The sequence below is a fragment of the Notamacropus eugenii genome, chromosome 3 (genome assembly GCF_028372415.1).
Source record: "Notamacropus eugenii isolate mMacEug1 chromosome 3, mMacEug1.pri_v2, whole genome shotgun sequence".
NCBI lineage: Eukaryota > Metazoa > Chordata > Mammalia > Diprotodontia > Macropodidae > Notamacropus > Notamacropus eugenii.
In genome coordinates, this window is record NC_092874.1 from 85050973 (window position 1) to 85067149 (window position 16177).

The 16177-nt window shown below is 34.4% G+C and overlaps 1 protein-coding gene across 4 annotated transcripts in view; it reads right to left on the minus strand.

Annotated features, from left to right (window-relative positions):
- Positions 1-16177, minus strand: part of DYNC2I1 (dynein 2 intermediate chain 1) — a 100746-nt gene that overhangs the window by 52443 nt on the left and 32126 nt on the right. For all 4 annotated transcript variants that reach the window (XM_072652071.1, XM_072652073.1, XM_072652072.1 and 1 more), the window contains 8 exons: positions 15970-16058; positions 13409-13708; positions 9906-9964; positions 8001-8058; positions 5827-5892; positions 5591-5668; positions 4536-4794; positions 1888-1990 (listed from right to left, as the gene is read on the minus strand). In XM_072652071.1, the coding sequence (XP_072508172.1) occupies positions 1888-1990; positions 4536-4794; positions 5591-5668; positions 5827-5892; positions 8001-8058; positions 9906-9964; positions 13409-13708; positions 15970-16058 (1012 nt within the window). The remainder of the gene's footprint in view (positions 1-1887; positions 1991-4535; positions 4795-5590; positions 5669-5826; positions 5893-8000; positions 8059-9905; positions 9965-13408; positions 13709-15969; positions 16059-16177) is intronic.

Here is a 16177-nt window from a genome sequence, read left to right on the forward strand (position 1 = left end):
TACATAGCCACGTCCCTATTTCCAACAGCCTGGTGGACAGTCCTGTGTTTTCTGCAAAGCATTTAGCACAGAGCCCTCGCACACAGTAGACTTAATAAATGTTTACTGACTAAAAACAGAATCATTTTGCTCTCTACCCTAAATGCCCCCCCCCAAAAAAAGGAGCCAGTTCCTCTCCAACTTCCTTATTTCTATTATTATACTAACTATTTTCCCAGTTACCTAAATTTATAACCTTTGAATCATCTTTGGGTCCTTAGATTCTCCTTTCTTTCATTTGTTAATTCTTCCTCGGAAATGTCTCTTCCTTTCCATTCCCATGACCACCATCCTAACACAGGTCCTTACTTACCTTAACCTGGAACTACTTCAATAGTCTCTTAGCTAGTCTGCCTGCTTCCAGCCTTTCCCCCTCCAATCATGCTGCATTCCTCTCCCTATGGGAACCCAGGAAACCACAGAGAGGAGGATGTGTCAGTGGCAACTAGTTTGGATATCTACTAGGTAATGTTTTGAGATCTCCTGAAAGATCCCAAACTATTGGGTAGGACCTTGGAATGACAACAAAGTTTCATTAATATATCAGAATATATTAATTTTATTTTTGCATTTAATTCGGCATTAAAGTAGCTTAATAATTACACTGTATAAACTATATTTCTATAGTGTATTGTTTATATATTTTACATGTATCCTCTGATGTTATTTTCTTTTTTCCATAAGATGAAACTTTTAAACAAGTTTTTAATACATACTATTACCAATAAAAGGAACAACATGAAGAAAACTCAGAATTTCACAATGTTTGACTCCTACATATAATCCTAAATGTATTTTTGCCTCATAAAGAAAATACTTTCTTAAGCGTTTCCCAATTCTCCTGAGAAAAGGAAGGTGTAGATACCATTCCAATTTACGCTCATTTCATAAGATTTATATTAGTCTCTTACATATATATGTATGCACACAGTGTGTACATGTATATGTACACATGTGTCTATGTATAGACACATATGTACACATACATAAATAGACAGGATACAAGGGGCTGGAGCTTCTCCCTCAGGTTTCTGACTTTGGGCAACAAAATGCAGGAAAGCCATACTCGACTGAAGCAAGGTTGCATCTTGTTAAGGATTCTTTCAACACAATAAATGTTCTCCCCTACTATGACTAAGTAAAAGTCCTTCTGTTAATGTTAGATGGATGAACAAATGTCTCATTCACTTTCCACCTCAGCCTTGAGTTGCCATCCCAAGCCCGCGCTGGCCTACACATTTAACACTCCAAATCCAGCTGAATGGCTCCACTGTAGCTCTAACTCAGACATCGCAAATATTTACATAATGGTTTGTTTCTCAATTACTTAGAGGACAGGTTGAATGGACATCTGGGATTTTAAAAAGACAGGCAGTTGTATTTTTTACGTCATTATCATAATGGGATCATACCATTATTATGTTCTCACATCTGTCAAATCATGTCTTCCTATTGACTAAGGATTCTTTGTACTATAAAGAGACTCAGATAATGAGAAAAAAACACTTATTTTGGAGGATCTTGATAACAGGATCCATATTCTCACTTTGAACTCCTCACAAGAGTCAGGTAATTTTCAGTTTATTCATGTTCCTCTGAACGTTCAGCTTCAAAAATTACCCTCCTCCAAGAGATCTTTGAAAAAGACCATACTCTAATTTAACACAGTATAATTTACATTTGGAAAAGAATTACAGAATAGCAATGGCATGATTTTATAGAAAATATAATATAAACTACATATCAGGTTATCAGTACTAAGTGGTTAGGTATTAAAAATATGACAAAAATGAAGAAGACAATTTTGGTAAAAAACCATAATGGCATGAATTTATTTAGACCACCCACCGTTGTTTAAGGGCATGATTACGACAACTCTGTCGTTGGGAAGCTGCAGCAAAGTCCATAAATATTCCACAGAGAGAACCTCTAGAAGGGGATTCTTTTGCTTCTGTATGAAAATGGAAATTGTTTTAGTGAAGTGTTCTATTAAAAATGGAAATAGATTTAGCAAAGAAAAGATTATTAGCACTTCTAACCATTATATTTAATAGGGCATTAGTTTAAGAGTAACAAAAACAAGGTGTAGTAAAAGGATCTGTGCCATAAGCATCTACAACTTTTATAGTTTTGACCTTTTATTTGAGATATTTATTCAATAAATAAGTATTTATTTGGCACTATATCACTAGCTCTGCAAAAAAAAAAAAGGGAAATATAAACCACAGTTCCTACTGGAGTTTACAACCCAATTGAGCAATCAAATCACACATTTTTTAAATAACCAGAATATTAAAAAGAGTAAAATAATGTGAAATATATATCCTGAAATGGCTGATATTTTTTACAACTCTCACAATGTCTTAATAAATGATTAACTAGTGTCTAGGTAGCCTGAAATTTCAATGTTTAATACATGTTCATATCAAACAATTTGTATAACCTATTAGGCTACTTTCACACTGACCTATTTTAAATAACAATTTGTTTCAATTAGTTTTAAAAGCAGAGAAAAAAAATAATTCCTCCAGGAGAGCTTCTTAGGTGTTAAACACGTAATTCAGACTACTGATACTATATGGTACCAAATTTAAATATAGCCAACCAATACTGCAAAGTAAAATCTTATGGTATTTCATTGTCTGCTATGGAACTATGGTACTTAAAGAAAACTACATAACAGTTCTCAGCAACTTAGAGGTATAATATGTAGCCACTGGACTTTGGTTTGATGATGACATGGTGCCTTCTGAAGGTCCTTAAATTTGGATGTTTCCAGGCAACAAAGAGCACTCTGAACAAATTATTAGGGCCAGCAGAAGTCAATGATTAGATAGCAATATCTCCAATAAAAACATCTTTTGCTTTATAGAAATCCATTAAGAGTATTCCAAAATTAAGGAATTAATTAATTTACAAATGCTGTCTATAATATAACATATCCCAATTTAACCACGTCTGTGGGCTTCTTCCCATAACTACTTTGCTCCCGCTCTTGTTGCTACAGGACACTACCTTGCTATACCATATGTGCTATGGCTAAATTCTTGTGGAACTCGGGTCTAACTATGAGTAACACTTCAAAACACTCAACAAAATATGCTATCAGCCATCAGATAAGTCACTGGATGCAGTCTATTGATGTGCTGCTCACTGTTTAGTGTCAGTTGCTAGACAACTATGTACAAATGAAATGATATATGTAAAGAACTTTGTAAAGCAAAAAACGACATAAATGTCAGTTATTCCCATTACTATTATTAATCACAAATTGTGTATTAACCTATTTGACTTGTGGAACTGAAATATTCCATCAAAATTTGCTCTAAAGAAAACGGCTAAGTGAATCATGTTTTACATACACGGCTTACTCGTAACTTGCAAACACCAAAGTCAGAACCCAAAGCCTCAGCTACTAAGTAAGGGACTGACATCTGTGATCTTAACCTTCATGTGTTTATCTTCTTCAAGCAAAGCTATGCTAACAAAATGCACGGGCACAACCCAACAGAGATGTGGGGAAAGAGGGCAGTAAGTTCAAGTGATAAAAAACAAACAACATTGAGATAAAGAGATAGATACACACACATACATACAACATAAAAATATACATATATGCAGATATGTACACACATCTTTCAGGCAAGTTAAAATTTTAAGACAGTTTATACTTTGTGAATACAGGAGGTAAATTCATAAAACTTAAAAGATTGCTACTATGTGTACTTCTTTCATACTTCTACATGACAGAAAAATACATAAGGTGGGGTTCACACAGGCATTTATATGCAGTGCCAGAATTCCTAGTATTCTGTATCTTTCACTTTCTATAATTTCATTGCACAAATTGCTTGGAGGATTATTCTAAAATTTTGAGCGGTATGGACTATAATTTTTCCTAATGAAAATCAACAGGAAAGTAGGATTCATTTACAAATCTCTTTACAACAAACTTTGTTGAAATATGTCTAACTCCATTCACTAGGCAATTCCTAGCTATGTTAGAGAACCTTGCTCCCTTCCTCCTCCAACAACATTTCTGAATACCATGGGCCACTATGGTCATTTAAGTTCCTGGCTCCATCATTTGGTCAATAAGGAGACAGACTAAGAGATAATTCAAATTAAAGGCCACAGTCAACTCAAACTAGCAACAATAAAAATTTGGTATGAACTGTAAGTAAAGCACTACACTAGTTTCTTAGACCAAAAAACAGAAAAGAAAAGAAATACAGTCTAATGTAATTGCCCTCCAGCTCTTGGCTTCTGACTCCCAAGTGCTCTCTATTAACCTCAACTCAAATAGTGTCATTCTTAACAATCAATTTATTGAGAACTTAGTAAATGCTCAATTATGCTAGACAGTAAATCATAATGAATCCACAAAAATCAGTTTTACCAATAAGAAACTGATTTTGGGATGTGAACTGAGTATATGGATTATTACCCAAATAGTTTGAAATAATAAAAGAAATCATTTGAGTTTACTTGTATACCTGTTCTTGGTTCTCTTTCAAGTTCTGTTTGAAATTGCTTCTGAATTCGCTTTGAAGGTAATGTACCAATTCTTTCATTTTCTGCATTAATGGCTCTTTGGATTTCTTGTATCTCCATTTTTCTGGCCAGAGGAATTTCTTCATTCTTTTCCTTTATCTGTTCTTTAGCACCACCAACACTATTGTCATCATCATCATCGTTATCATCATCATCATCATTACCATCACCATCAAAATTATCAAAATCATCTTCATAATCCTTCAAAAAAATAAGGATTTTACAGATTGTTTTAAGGTCCTAATTAAAGTTTGAGCAATTTCAGAGACTGTTTTTAGAATTCAGGAATATTTCAATTCAAATGACAGAATCACTAAGGAACAACTTCATTACGTTAGTGATCTTGAAACTCCATAAAAATATTTGTTAAAACTCCCACAAAAATTACACTGTTCTAAATATCTGTGGGTATTTTAACATGAAAAAAAAAATAACTACTGTGGATTTACTTTTAATAGGACTTCTCCACAAGAAGACTTTAGTTTTTAAGTGATTTAGAAATCAAAATTTTGGACCAAAAACAATCTATAAAAACAGAAAATATATACTTCAGTTTAGCACCATATTTTCATACTTTTTGTGTTCTGTTACATTTTGAATTATGTTAGGAAAATCATCATCACACATACACACACACACACACACACACACACACACACACACACACAATGAAAGTATCCTGGCATCATAGAAATTAACTATCCAATGTTGCCAGATTCTTAGGTATTGTAAAGAGAATGTGCAAATGCACATAAATATTTTTGGACAGAGTACAACAGAAAACAAAATAAATTTTATAGTCCTTGGATTGTTTTATACCATTGGGTTTAGTTAAAAATATGATAAGGTATTTATGGACAAAAATGTATTCAAAGAGTTCAAATACAGAATATTAATGGTAATAATAAGAAATGAAATGCGAGGAAATTGCTACAATATAATTATGGCTAAGAATCAAAGATTCAGCCTAAGAAAAACGTCTAGTTTTTATAAGTACTTCAAAATCATCTTCATAATTGGCAGTGTAGTCATCAGCACCATCATTTTCTAAATCAATGACTTCCTTTTCAACATCCTAGAAAGGTAAAAACAAAACACAGAATAAACCAAAAGGAGTAAAAACCGATGACCTCATTTGAACTTACCGAATGGGTTAAGTTAATTTTAGAATATTAAAGAAATATAGAAACTATTATTGTCATTATTGTTTAAAAGATATATTTTCTTCCTTACATCAGTTTCCTCACTGGATTGCCTTCGGGCAGACTTCCATACTGACATTCCTTCATCACCAGTGTGCTAAAAGATACATAAACAAAAAATGCAAATAAAGGAAAGAGTCTAAAAAGTAGACTTCAATGTTACCTATTACACAGAATTCTCAATTTAAAATATAACCAGGAGACATCACATTTTTCTAAAAGAAAATCTCTAGGGAAGCTACTATCTAAAACTATTTAAATACTATTTGAAAATGAATGATAATATCAATAATTGTAAAGGATGAAAAGAATTCTCTAGAGTGAACTTGAAATGTCCTACAGGTAACCTCTGCCCTCATGTTCAGAAAATTCTGCTGATACACTTTGATAAGGATAGGCCACATTAAAGTTTTAATTGTGTTGATATTCAAGAAACATTACAGCTCTGAACATGTGGTGAATATAAATTTTCAGATCACAAAATAATTAGAAATTTTGCCTTCTGGCCTTAGTAACTTGATATCCTGAAAGAGTTAATGATGAGCAATTCATTTCCAGAAAGTGGTATCTCTCCCATTTTATCTACATGTTATCAAACAGACAATATGTTTGCTCACTTTGCTTAAATGTACTTCTTTGCCTTAAGAAGTTCTAAGGTGAGGTGACAGCGTGAGGGTGGAGGAAGAAAGAGTAGTAACATGTGATAGTGACATATATTTTTAAAACCATAAAACACCTCTAAAGACAAAGGCATGCATGGACTTCTCTACCTCCTGGAGAGTCACTATAAACAGTTTTATAGCTCCTCTAAAATATTAGTAACAACTTACAAAGATTGACTCACTAACCTATTGAATGCTTTGTGACTTAGATAAATCATAAATATCATGATTATATTTGAAAAAGGAAGAGAAAAAATCATTTTCACTAATTCACATTTAAAGAATTCTTAGTTGTCTTGTAATGGGAAAAATACATTATATTTTCCTCCTCTTGAAAGTTTTAGACTGATAATTTCATTTAGATTCAAAATCCAAGTTACGTTAAATTTACATTACAGAAAAAAAAAACTTGAATCCTACAAACTGAAACATTAAGTCAATGAAAATCTGACTTATAGAGAAAAGTGATCAAGATTTGATAAAAAGGAACTGAACAACAAGGAAAATAAATACCTATAAACACCAGTGAATCTGTAAAAAACACATTCTACCAATCAGAGGTGCAAATATTTCCTTGGGCAAGTAAACCTACCAATCATTCACAATTTACTTGAATTACTTTAATCAAATAATCAGGTTGACTAAATCTTCCTGTAATAAGTAGTAACATGAGAGTTTTAATGAAATTGCAAAGGAAAGAGAAGTAACTTTGGATGATGGGGCACTCAAAGGAAGGCAAGTATAGAGGAATGACACAGTAAGGACAATAATGACACAGCTAGATGACAGGACAAGAGCTAAAAGGAGGGAAAGGGGTTAAAAAAAATGAGAAGGCACCAAAAATAAATTTTAAGATTTTTGCTGAGGAATGGTTTATCCACATACTAATTGAAATCATCTACAGTAAGGCACAAACTGAAACTGGTCACACTATAAAAAACATGACTCAGCAGAACATTAATACTTAGGGATCCAATTGTCTAAGTTAAAGGTGATCATTTTTCAAGTAAAGTACAGTGTATACCAGAGAAGACTTGCAATGACCAATCAGTTGGTCAGTAGACATTCATTAAGTACCTACCATTGTGTTCTTTTAAATGTACTGTCCATGCTTCAATAAGAGGATAGATTTTTTTAAATCAATAATCAATAATGTTATTAATACTATCTTTGAAATGATTAAGATTCTGCCCAAGAATGAGTTATCTACATACTAAATTAAAATCATTTAGGGTATGACACAAGTTGAAAATGGCCATATTAAAAGAAATATAACAGCATAACAGAAACACCTGAAACAGGGGGTCCAATTGTGTAAATTAAAGATGAAAATTTTTCCAGAGAAGTAAAGTTTTCCCTCTAAATTTAAAGTATGAATTTCTCTCTCTTTTCATCCTACCATGACTACATAGTAAAAGATAAATTGCTTCAATTATGTACATATGGCCCTATTTCTTATTCAATCATGACACTCTCTTAGGCTACAAGTATCTAGTTTATACACTCAAATGTATGACCTAATTCCCAAAGCAAACTGTTCTACCTTTCTTCTTGTGTCTTTGTTCTCCTTTCCACCAGTCTTTCCTGAATTCTCTGCATGCCTAGAAAGCAAACATTACAAAGTTTAGATAAGGCTCATCATATTTTTCACATGACAAAAAGAGTAAATATCTTCATAGGCAAAATATTAATAAGGTGTCTCCAGACTAAAAAAGTACAAGCCTGTCGTTTTAAGTACTTATGGTTGAGTCTGTACTCTTTAGGAGACTTGTTAGCAAATCTCTGAACTCTCTTATTATATATTCCATCCCCATTTGGACATAATGTGAGACTTGTAACTCTACAAATCAATATGAGCTCTCCTTTAGAATTAGCCCTATTTCTTATTCAATTGTGTACTTCTAAATGGCAAATTACTTGGCTAGCAAAAAAAAATAAAGGCTATCAAAAATTTTGACATTTAATATTTGTCTTTAAATGATTTTTTTATTAGAGCCTTAAAAAAAAGCACACAACTCTCAGCAAAAGCTTTCTCACATTTTGTAATGCTCTTAAGCAAGAGTTGTTAACCTTTTTTTATGATGAAACCCTTTGGCAGACTGATGAAACCTATGGATTCCTCCTTAGAATAATGGGGTTTTTTTAATTCATAATTGAAGAAAATGCTCAATTTCAGCTAGAAGTGAAAATAAAGATGTAATTATTTTCTCATCTAAGTTCACAGATAGACCTGTTGGCAGTCTATAGACTATAGGTCAAGAAATTCTGCTCTAAAGCAAGAGTTAGCAACTTTTCTGAAGTGGGGGGCCAAGCTGCTAACATCAATTCTTGATGTTATTGAGGGAAAGGGAAAGTTATTGAGAATGATACTATCAAATGCCCTTGATTTAAAAACCCTTCTCACTCCCAATATTTAGGTTCATTTATCTTTAAGAATTCTTTTTTTAATTATAAAAATTCTGTGGAACAGTTAAACCCCCAATTCACTCATAAATGACTGTATATTAATTTTAACAATAAGCTCTCAAGAAAGATCAAACAATGTTAAGGGCATCTTTTGATTTGGGGAGGACAAAGGTTGGTGCCCTTTGATGGCATAAATTGGGAAGCAAATGTAAGAAAGGAGTACAAAGTTCCAGGAATCTCACAAGCCAGAGATAATGGGCCCTGGGAATCTGAATATTTTGAAAAAAAAAAAGGTTGTCAAGACAACAAAGATAAACTTTATGGAATTTGCAAATTTGCCTAGAACCTATATTCAACAAAACAAATAAGGGACCTAAGTGCATTCTGGTCAAATTTTAAAGAAAAAGCCAAATGTCTTTAGTCACAACATTCAAATGAAAAAACTCTTTGTAATAACTACATTTGTTATATTTCTATCTATATGGAGGATAATTAATTATTTCATGCTTGTGACAAAGGAAATAAATTGCTCTTTACAAGAGCTGTAACTTTTTCAGGCTATTGGAGTATACTAGATAGCAAATCAATCACCTTTTCTGGCACAATATTAATATTCCGAAGTTGGTCACACTTCCAAAAAAGTATGCATCATAAACTCCAAAAAATAGAATTATAGAAAATATAAAATAAAGATAATATTTTCTATTTTCAATTACTCTCTAAAGGTTTCCTTTAGATACCAAAATCTCCCACTGCACTGAAAATATTTTAATTACAATAATCACATACAACTTTTCAGAAAGATGATTATTACACACAATGAGTCCCTCCAGGGAAGGGATTGAACTGTCTCTCTTCTGTATTTATATCCCCAGCACTTGGCACAGTCCTTGGCACATAGTATTTAATATAGGCTTTTTCATTCATTCATTCACCTATAATTTTCTCTAATTAAAATTAGAGCCAACATGTAGAGTTTATAAGCAAACTCTAAAAGAACTGTGAGACATGTATCTGAAATCAAATTATTCATCTTCCTTACTGGTTGCCAGGTATGTTTTCTCTTTTGAAATATGCTCCTCCACTTCTGTGTTCACTAGTCTGTGAAACAAAGTAATAATGAATTTCATTATTTTTCTTAACTATCTTTGGGAAAACATCAACCATAAAACAGATATGAATTCAAATTTCAAAGCAGTACCTAGAGGGGAAGAGGAGAAAGATACACTGGGAAATGGGAGTTATATAAAAATGAAAGTTATCAATAAAAATCAATGTTTTTAAAAATAACATATAATGCTGCTATAAAAAATACACAAACTGCAGTTCCAACTGGTCCTAAAAGAACCTATTTTATGATCTAGTAATCTCTGAAATAAATTAGTGCCCCGTGCCTGGGGGACAAATGAATAAAGGAATGCTAACAATTACTTTTTTCAGATAGTTCCAAGAATTTATAATAATTTCTTTTTTAAGAAACATAACAACTTGCTAGGTATTATTTCAAAATCTGACAAATATTCTTATTGAAAAATTGCTTCTAGTTACATAATTTTGTACATTTCACTTTTAACTTTTCAAGATGATCCCAAAATTTCTAGTACTGATGTATCATAATGCCCTTTACGTAGAGGTATTTGGCAGACACTTTCCTTTTTCCATTCTGATGACATAATGACACTTGAAAACTCACTTGGTCTGCATTACACAGCTCATATTTGTACATCAAAAGATTTAATCTCTGTTCAAGTCAACTGTTCCAACTCAGAAGCCCTCGCCCCCCTCCATCTACTCAGCTCCTCTGAGCACGTCAGAAGAATGTATCAAAGCCAAGGAGGAGAGAAGGTTGGATAGACATAGTGGGACCAGATCTGGGAATCAAGGAGATGAGCCTGAACTTCATATAATAACAGGTTTTGGAAGAGATGAGTAAAGAATGAAAATCTTATTTAGGGAAGACTAACTTGGCAGTGGCAGGGAGAAAAAAACTGAAGGCAAGATGGAGAGAGGTCACAAAGACTGGCTACTGGGCAGCAAACACATTCCACATTTGCGGTGATAAGGGTCGAGAACAGTGAGGTCAGATTAAGGAGAGCAGTTTGAGTGTGAAAGAACCTACTTAAACGTTCTCTGTAGTCAATGAGAGCTTTATTACTTGAAAGCTACATGGGTCTTCTTAGCAAGAAAGCTGAGAACCTGATATTTGGAGAGTTATGTTTATACAGAAGTTTCAGAATGATGGCGTAGCTTTTGGAGGTTTTTGTAGAAGTTAACAATTAAAAATGGGACAAGAAAGAATTTTATGACATAGGATGACAGAGACAAAAGGAATTCTTTATGATACAGGATGGTGGGTTAAAGATTAAAGGACAGGAGGAACACAGGATAAGGAACACAAAAGCAATTCTTTTGGGAAAAGTTAAAAAGTTTTTATGGTATTTCAAGATAAGGGGAAAAGGACTTTAGGACATGAGCCCCAACCCCCTCAGGAGGGGCTTCACAAAGTACTGGAAAAGCAACCATTAATATTCTTTTAACTCTTAGAGCGTACCTTTGTATCCACATCATAGATGAGAGTAGAATAGAAAAGAAGGTAGTACTAACTGAAAAAAAGACACTTCAAAGTACAAATGACAGGACAGGGTGACTGGATATGGGAAAGAAAAGAAGAGAATGAGTCCAGGAGACTCCAAGATTTCAACCCCAAGATAACTACGATCATCACCATAAATTGATATGCCTGAAACCATTTGAAGAGATAAGTTCTCCAAGAGAGGAAGTATATGGAAACAACACGTGTGTGTGTTCGTCCTTTGTTGCCGAAAAAGACCATGCCATCAGAGACATGATGACATGACTTGTACTTGACTTTGTTTTGAGTGAGGGAGGGCTGTGCAGGTCACCAGCCTCACTTCTCCACCTCCAAAGCCATCTGAATTCAGTGACCAGGTACTCATCAGGATGACTGGAGACGATCCAGAATGAGGCAATTGGGGTTAAGTGACTTATCCAAGGTCACATAGCTAGGGAGTGTCAAGTGTCTGAGGTGAGATTTCAACTCAAGTCCTCCTGACTCCTACACTGGGTGCTCTATCCACTGCACCACCTAGCTGCCCATGGAAACAATAAGGGAACAGGAGAAGGAAGGGAAAGAAACAAGTACCTAGAAGTAGAACCCAGTAGAGTAGGTTCTATTACAGAGGGGGGGGAAGGACCCTTCAAGTGGAACAAGTAGTCAAGAGGATCAAATGAAGTAGTCAGGTCTAAGAAAATTAAGGATGAGAAAGGCCTCTGCAGCTTTGGAAGGTATAAGGAGCTTTCAAGAGAATAGTTAGGATAAGAGTCTGGGAAAGAAAGCTAGATTCCAAGGCATCCAGGAGAGAGTGGGTAGTGAGGAACACAGTAGGGAAAGCAGAGCAGTTCACTGCATGGAAGTAGTAAGGAAGCATTAGGGGGAAGGGAAGAGGGCAGTTTAGGGATCCCTAGATGACACCCTGAAGACAATGGGCACCTGAGAAGCAGGAGGAGTGGGAGTGGTACTCGGAAGAGGAGAAAGAAACTGAAAGGAAGAAGAAAATGTTCAAATCTCTAGCAGAGACAAAGATAAGGGGCAGTCAATCGTGACACTCATCAGTGAAAGGAAGGAAAAAAAATAGGAGCAGAGCTAATGTAGGCAACAGTTTCAAGTGAAATATTTTCAGGATGACATTTTTAACATGATTTTCTATCCATCTATATACTATGATTTGAATTCATAAAGCTTAGTTTAATAACTTGGCTTCTAAAATTAGAATGATAATAAAGACTTAAGTAGGGAAAGCAGATTGACTAAGTGCTAGTTCCATAAATGTCCGTTCTTACTTGGACTTCATCAGTCTTGTTCTGTAAGCCCAAACATTTACTTTACTTTTCTGTCCTAGAAGTTTATAAAATGGAGCTAAGCTACTTTTCCTTCAAAACAATAAATGTGAAAATGTCTGGAATTCATGTGAAAAGAAACATTAATCGAAATTATTATTTTAAGAAAGTAGCATCAAAAGGAAAAGGACTTGGTTTCTAATTCACTAAAGAGAGCCAAACAATGGACAGATAATTATTGATTTTCTTTAAAATTCAATAATGAGATCAGAATTACATTAAGCAACCACAGCATTTAAACCAACCTATGTGTGTAACAATTAGACCCTTTACAGTCAAGAGCAATTTTATACAAAGTGATAATAAAGCCACACTTCTTGCTTTTTCAACATTATTTCCAGAGAAGTTTGGAGCACTTTAAAGCATTTTTCATTAATGTATGTATTCAACATACAAATGACAGGTATTGCTTTATTTGTCAGTACATCAAGATTTTATCATCTTTCAACACTAATCAAACAATCTTAATTTCAGTTATGTTTGTCTCCAATATTCAGAGCAATAAATCTCCACATTCACTTCACTGGAATCAAACATGCCTGCCACTCATACACTGGTATCCACTACAATAAACAAGCTTGAGGGCTACATGATAAAATTCAGTTTCTAAGTAAGAGAAAATTTGACCTTAGATTCTTTTTTCTTTCTGTGCTCTTCTTTGGATGTTTTTTCTTTCTTGTCAGTGACATTTTTTAGTCTCTCGTCCTCAAAAGACACTCCGTCTTTATGTCGTCTCTCTTTTTGTTTATCTTCCACATCCTTGTCATAGGCTATGCTGTTTTTTTCTTTTGACACTTTTTCTCTTTTTTCCCTAGTGCTGCTTTTTTCTCTGTGTTTCTTCTCTTGTTCCTGTTGTTTCTTGTGCTTTCTTTCTCCATCTTCTTTATGCAGATAATATCTGAGAGTAAACTCTTTATTTTCACCATACTGCAATATTTAAAAATATTTAAAAAACATGAAGTCACTAACTACACAGAAGACACAGTTTAATTGTCATGAAAAGAAAAATGGATACATTTATATGCCTACAACTACAACTGTAAATCTCTGATTTACATATATCTTTTACATATGAAAGTAAGCTAGTCTTAGCTAATGGGCATCTAGGTGACATAGAGGATATAGTGCTAGGCCTGAAGTCAGGAAGATTCATCTGGCCTGAGACACTTACTAGCTGTGTGATCCTGGGCAAGTCATTGAACCCTGTTTGCCTCAATTTCCTCATCAGTAAAATGACCTGGAGAAGGAAAGGCCAACCACTCCAGTATCTTTGCCAAGAATAACCCAAACAGGGTCATGAAGAGTCAGACATGACTGCAAAACAACTAAAGTGAACCTTAGCAGGTGGTCGTGAGAACTTTCTTTCTTCATCAAGTTCACAGACCTTAACACAGCCTGGGAACAACTCACTGCTTCTCACCTTAACTCAGTACAGCACAGAAGACAAGGTAAACTTTGTACCACTGTCATTCCACTGATCCCAGAACTACTGTACACTGAATGTATTAATGATAAACATCTTCAAATGTGTTAGTTGTGGCTTATCAGCCACAGCAAAAGGCAGCTGAAGGGAGAGGAGGAACAGAAAGAAGGAAGGCAAAGCAAACCCTGTCTTAACATCATAACTCATCCTAAGTCAATGAGAGGCTGAAAGCCGTATAGGATGTTTCATAGGAAAGGAGGTTACATTACTTCTGGCTAGGGGTAATCAGGGAAGATTTTTTATGTTCTACCTAATTACCTAGTTAGGTTTCCTTATTTCTTTTCCTCAATTCAATTTTCCAAAATTAGAAATGTTTTTTTCCTAAAAATAGCCTCTTGTTTGTCATCCTGCCAAGTAGGGTTTTGAGCTGAAGTCTCTGTGGTCCTTCTGATTTATAGTGACCATTTTCCCTCAGCTTTTTAATGTTATTAAAAATAGACCTCGGCTTTCTCTGGAACGTTTACTTTAAACTCTTCAATTTTTTTTCTCATCACATTTTGTCACAATTATCGTAATTACTATGTGATCTACTATTGTTACATAAGTTTGACCACAGGTATATCTGTCCCTAATTGCCTTTGCTACTCAGGAAAAAATATAAATACAAAGGAAAAAGCAAACCAGTATATTTATTTTCTTGTAAGGCCAAGACTACTGGTCCTAGGAAATAGTCTTTGGTGTTCTCCTAAAAGCCTTTCCATCTCACTGAAAAGAGGTATTCCAAGAGTCTGTGGTCTTTTTCATTTTGACAATTTTTCCAGTTCACTTTTTTTACCTGAAGGACTCTGTCACCCTGATACCTCAAACTCAGGAGGAGGGTGTGACATCATCAAAAGAACATGAAAGTGAGAATCACCTTGTCCCAACTGCTCCACACTAACTAGCTGAATGACCTTGAGCAAATCACTTAATCTCAGTTTATCTGAAAAATGGAAATAAGAGAATTTAAAAGATTCCCTAATCTAGGGTTCCCCCAAACAGCCATTTCCTTTTCCCCAGAGAGGTTATTCACCGCCCTTCAGCAGCACAGCAATCACGTGCGTTCTCATGGATTCATTCAGCAAACATGGATATAGTACTATATCCTAACTGCCTTCCACAGACTTGGCCTAATAGATTAATCAGGTAGCCGAAGGTTAAGGCCTGAAGCACTACAACAAGTATGACAGGAGTTAGCTTCTCCAGTACTTTTTCAAACTTCTCTCTTCAGTTAGACTTCCATCAGCCTCTGGCAGGTCATAATGGGCCTAAAAATATTATTTGCTACTGAGCGCCTGACATTAGCTCAGATAGTTCAGCTCTCTTCTTCTAATGGGTCTGCCAGTCATCGAGATCATACTTCCTCTCTAGCAATCTCATTGTTGTAAGAAGATGAAATGTAAAAAGACCACATAAAAAAAGTCAAGCAAAATGCCTTAATTCCTCATTCATATTGTCTACCTGATAATGTCCCCTTTTACTACATTTTCTTGATCACTGTGAATCTAGGACCCAAATACTAGGGCAAAAGAGAAAATCCTTTATATATTCAGTACCCATTGCATTCCAGGTTCTAACTGTACTAATGTATAGATAATCACGGCCTGGTCCTGACTTGTTTGCATCTTATGTTTAGAAAAGCTCAAACAAGAATCCTTTTTAGTCATAATTATTAAAGCTCCCCACATTTGGAAGGAATGTAGCATTTAGTTCCTGATTTGTTTACCTTCTTTTCTCGGTACTTTCTTTCTTTGTCTTCATCTTTTCTTTCAGAATCATGTTTTTGTTCTCTGTCTTTATCTTTTTCTCTACTTCCTGTAAAAATGAAAATTTTCTTATTTATACTCTAAACATAGAAATTCTAACACAAAAATATGGTTCTATTACACCTTTGCAGTTTTTCAGTATATACTGTATATATTAAAAGATTACTC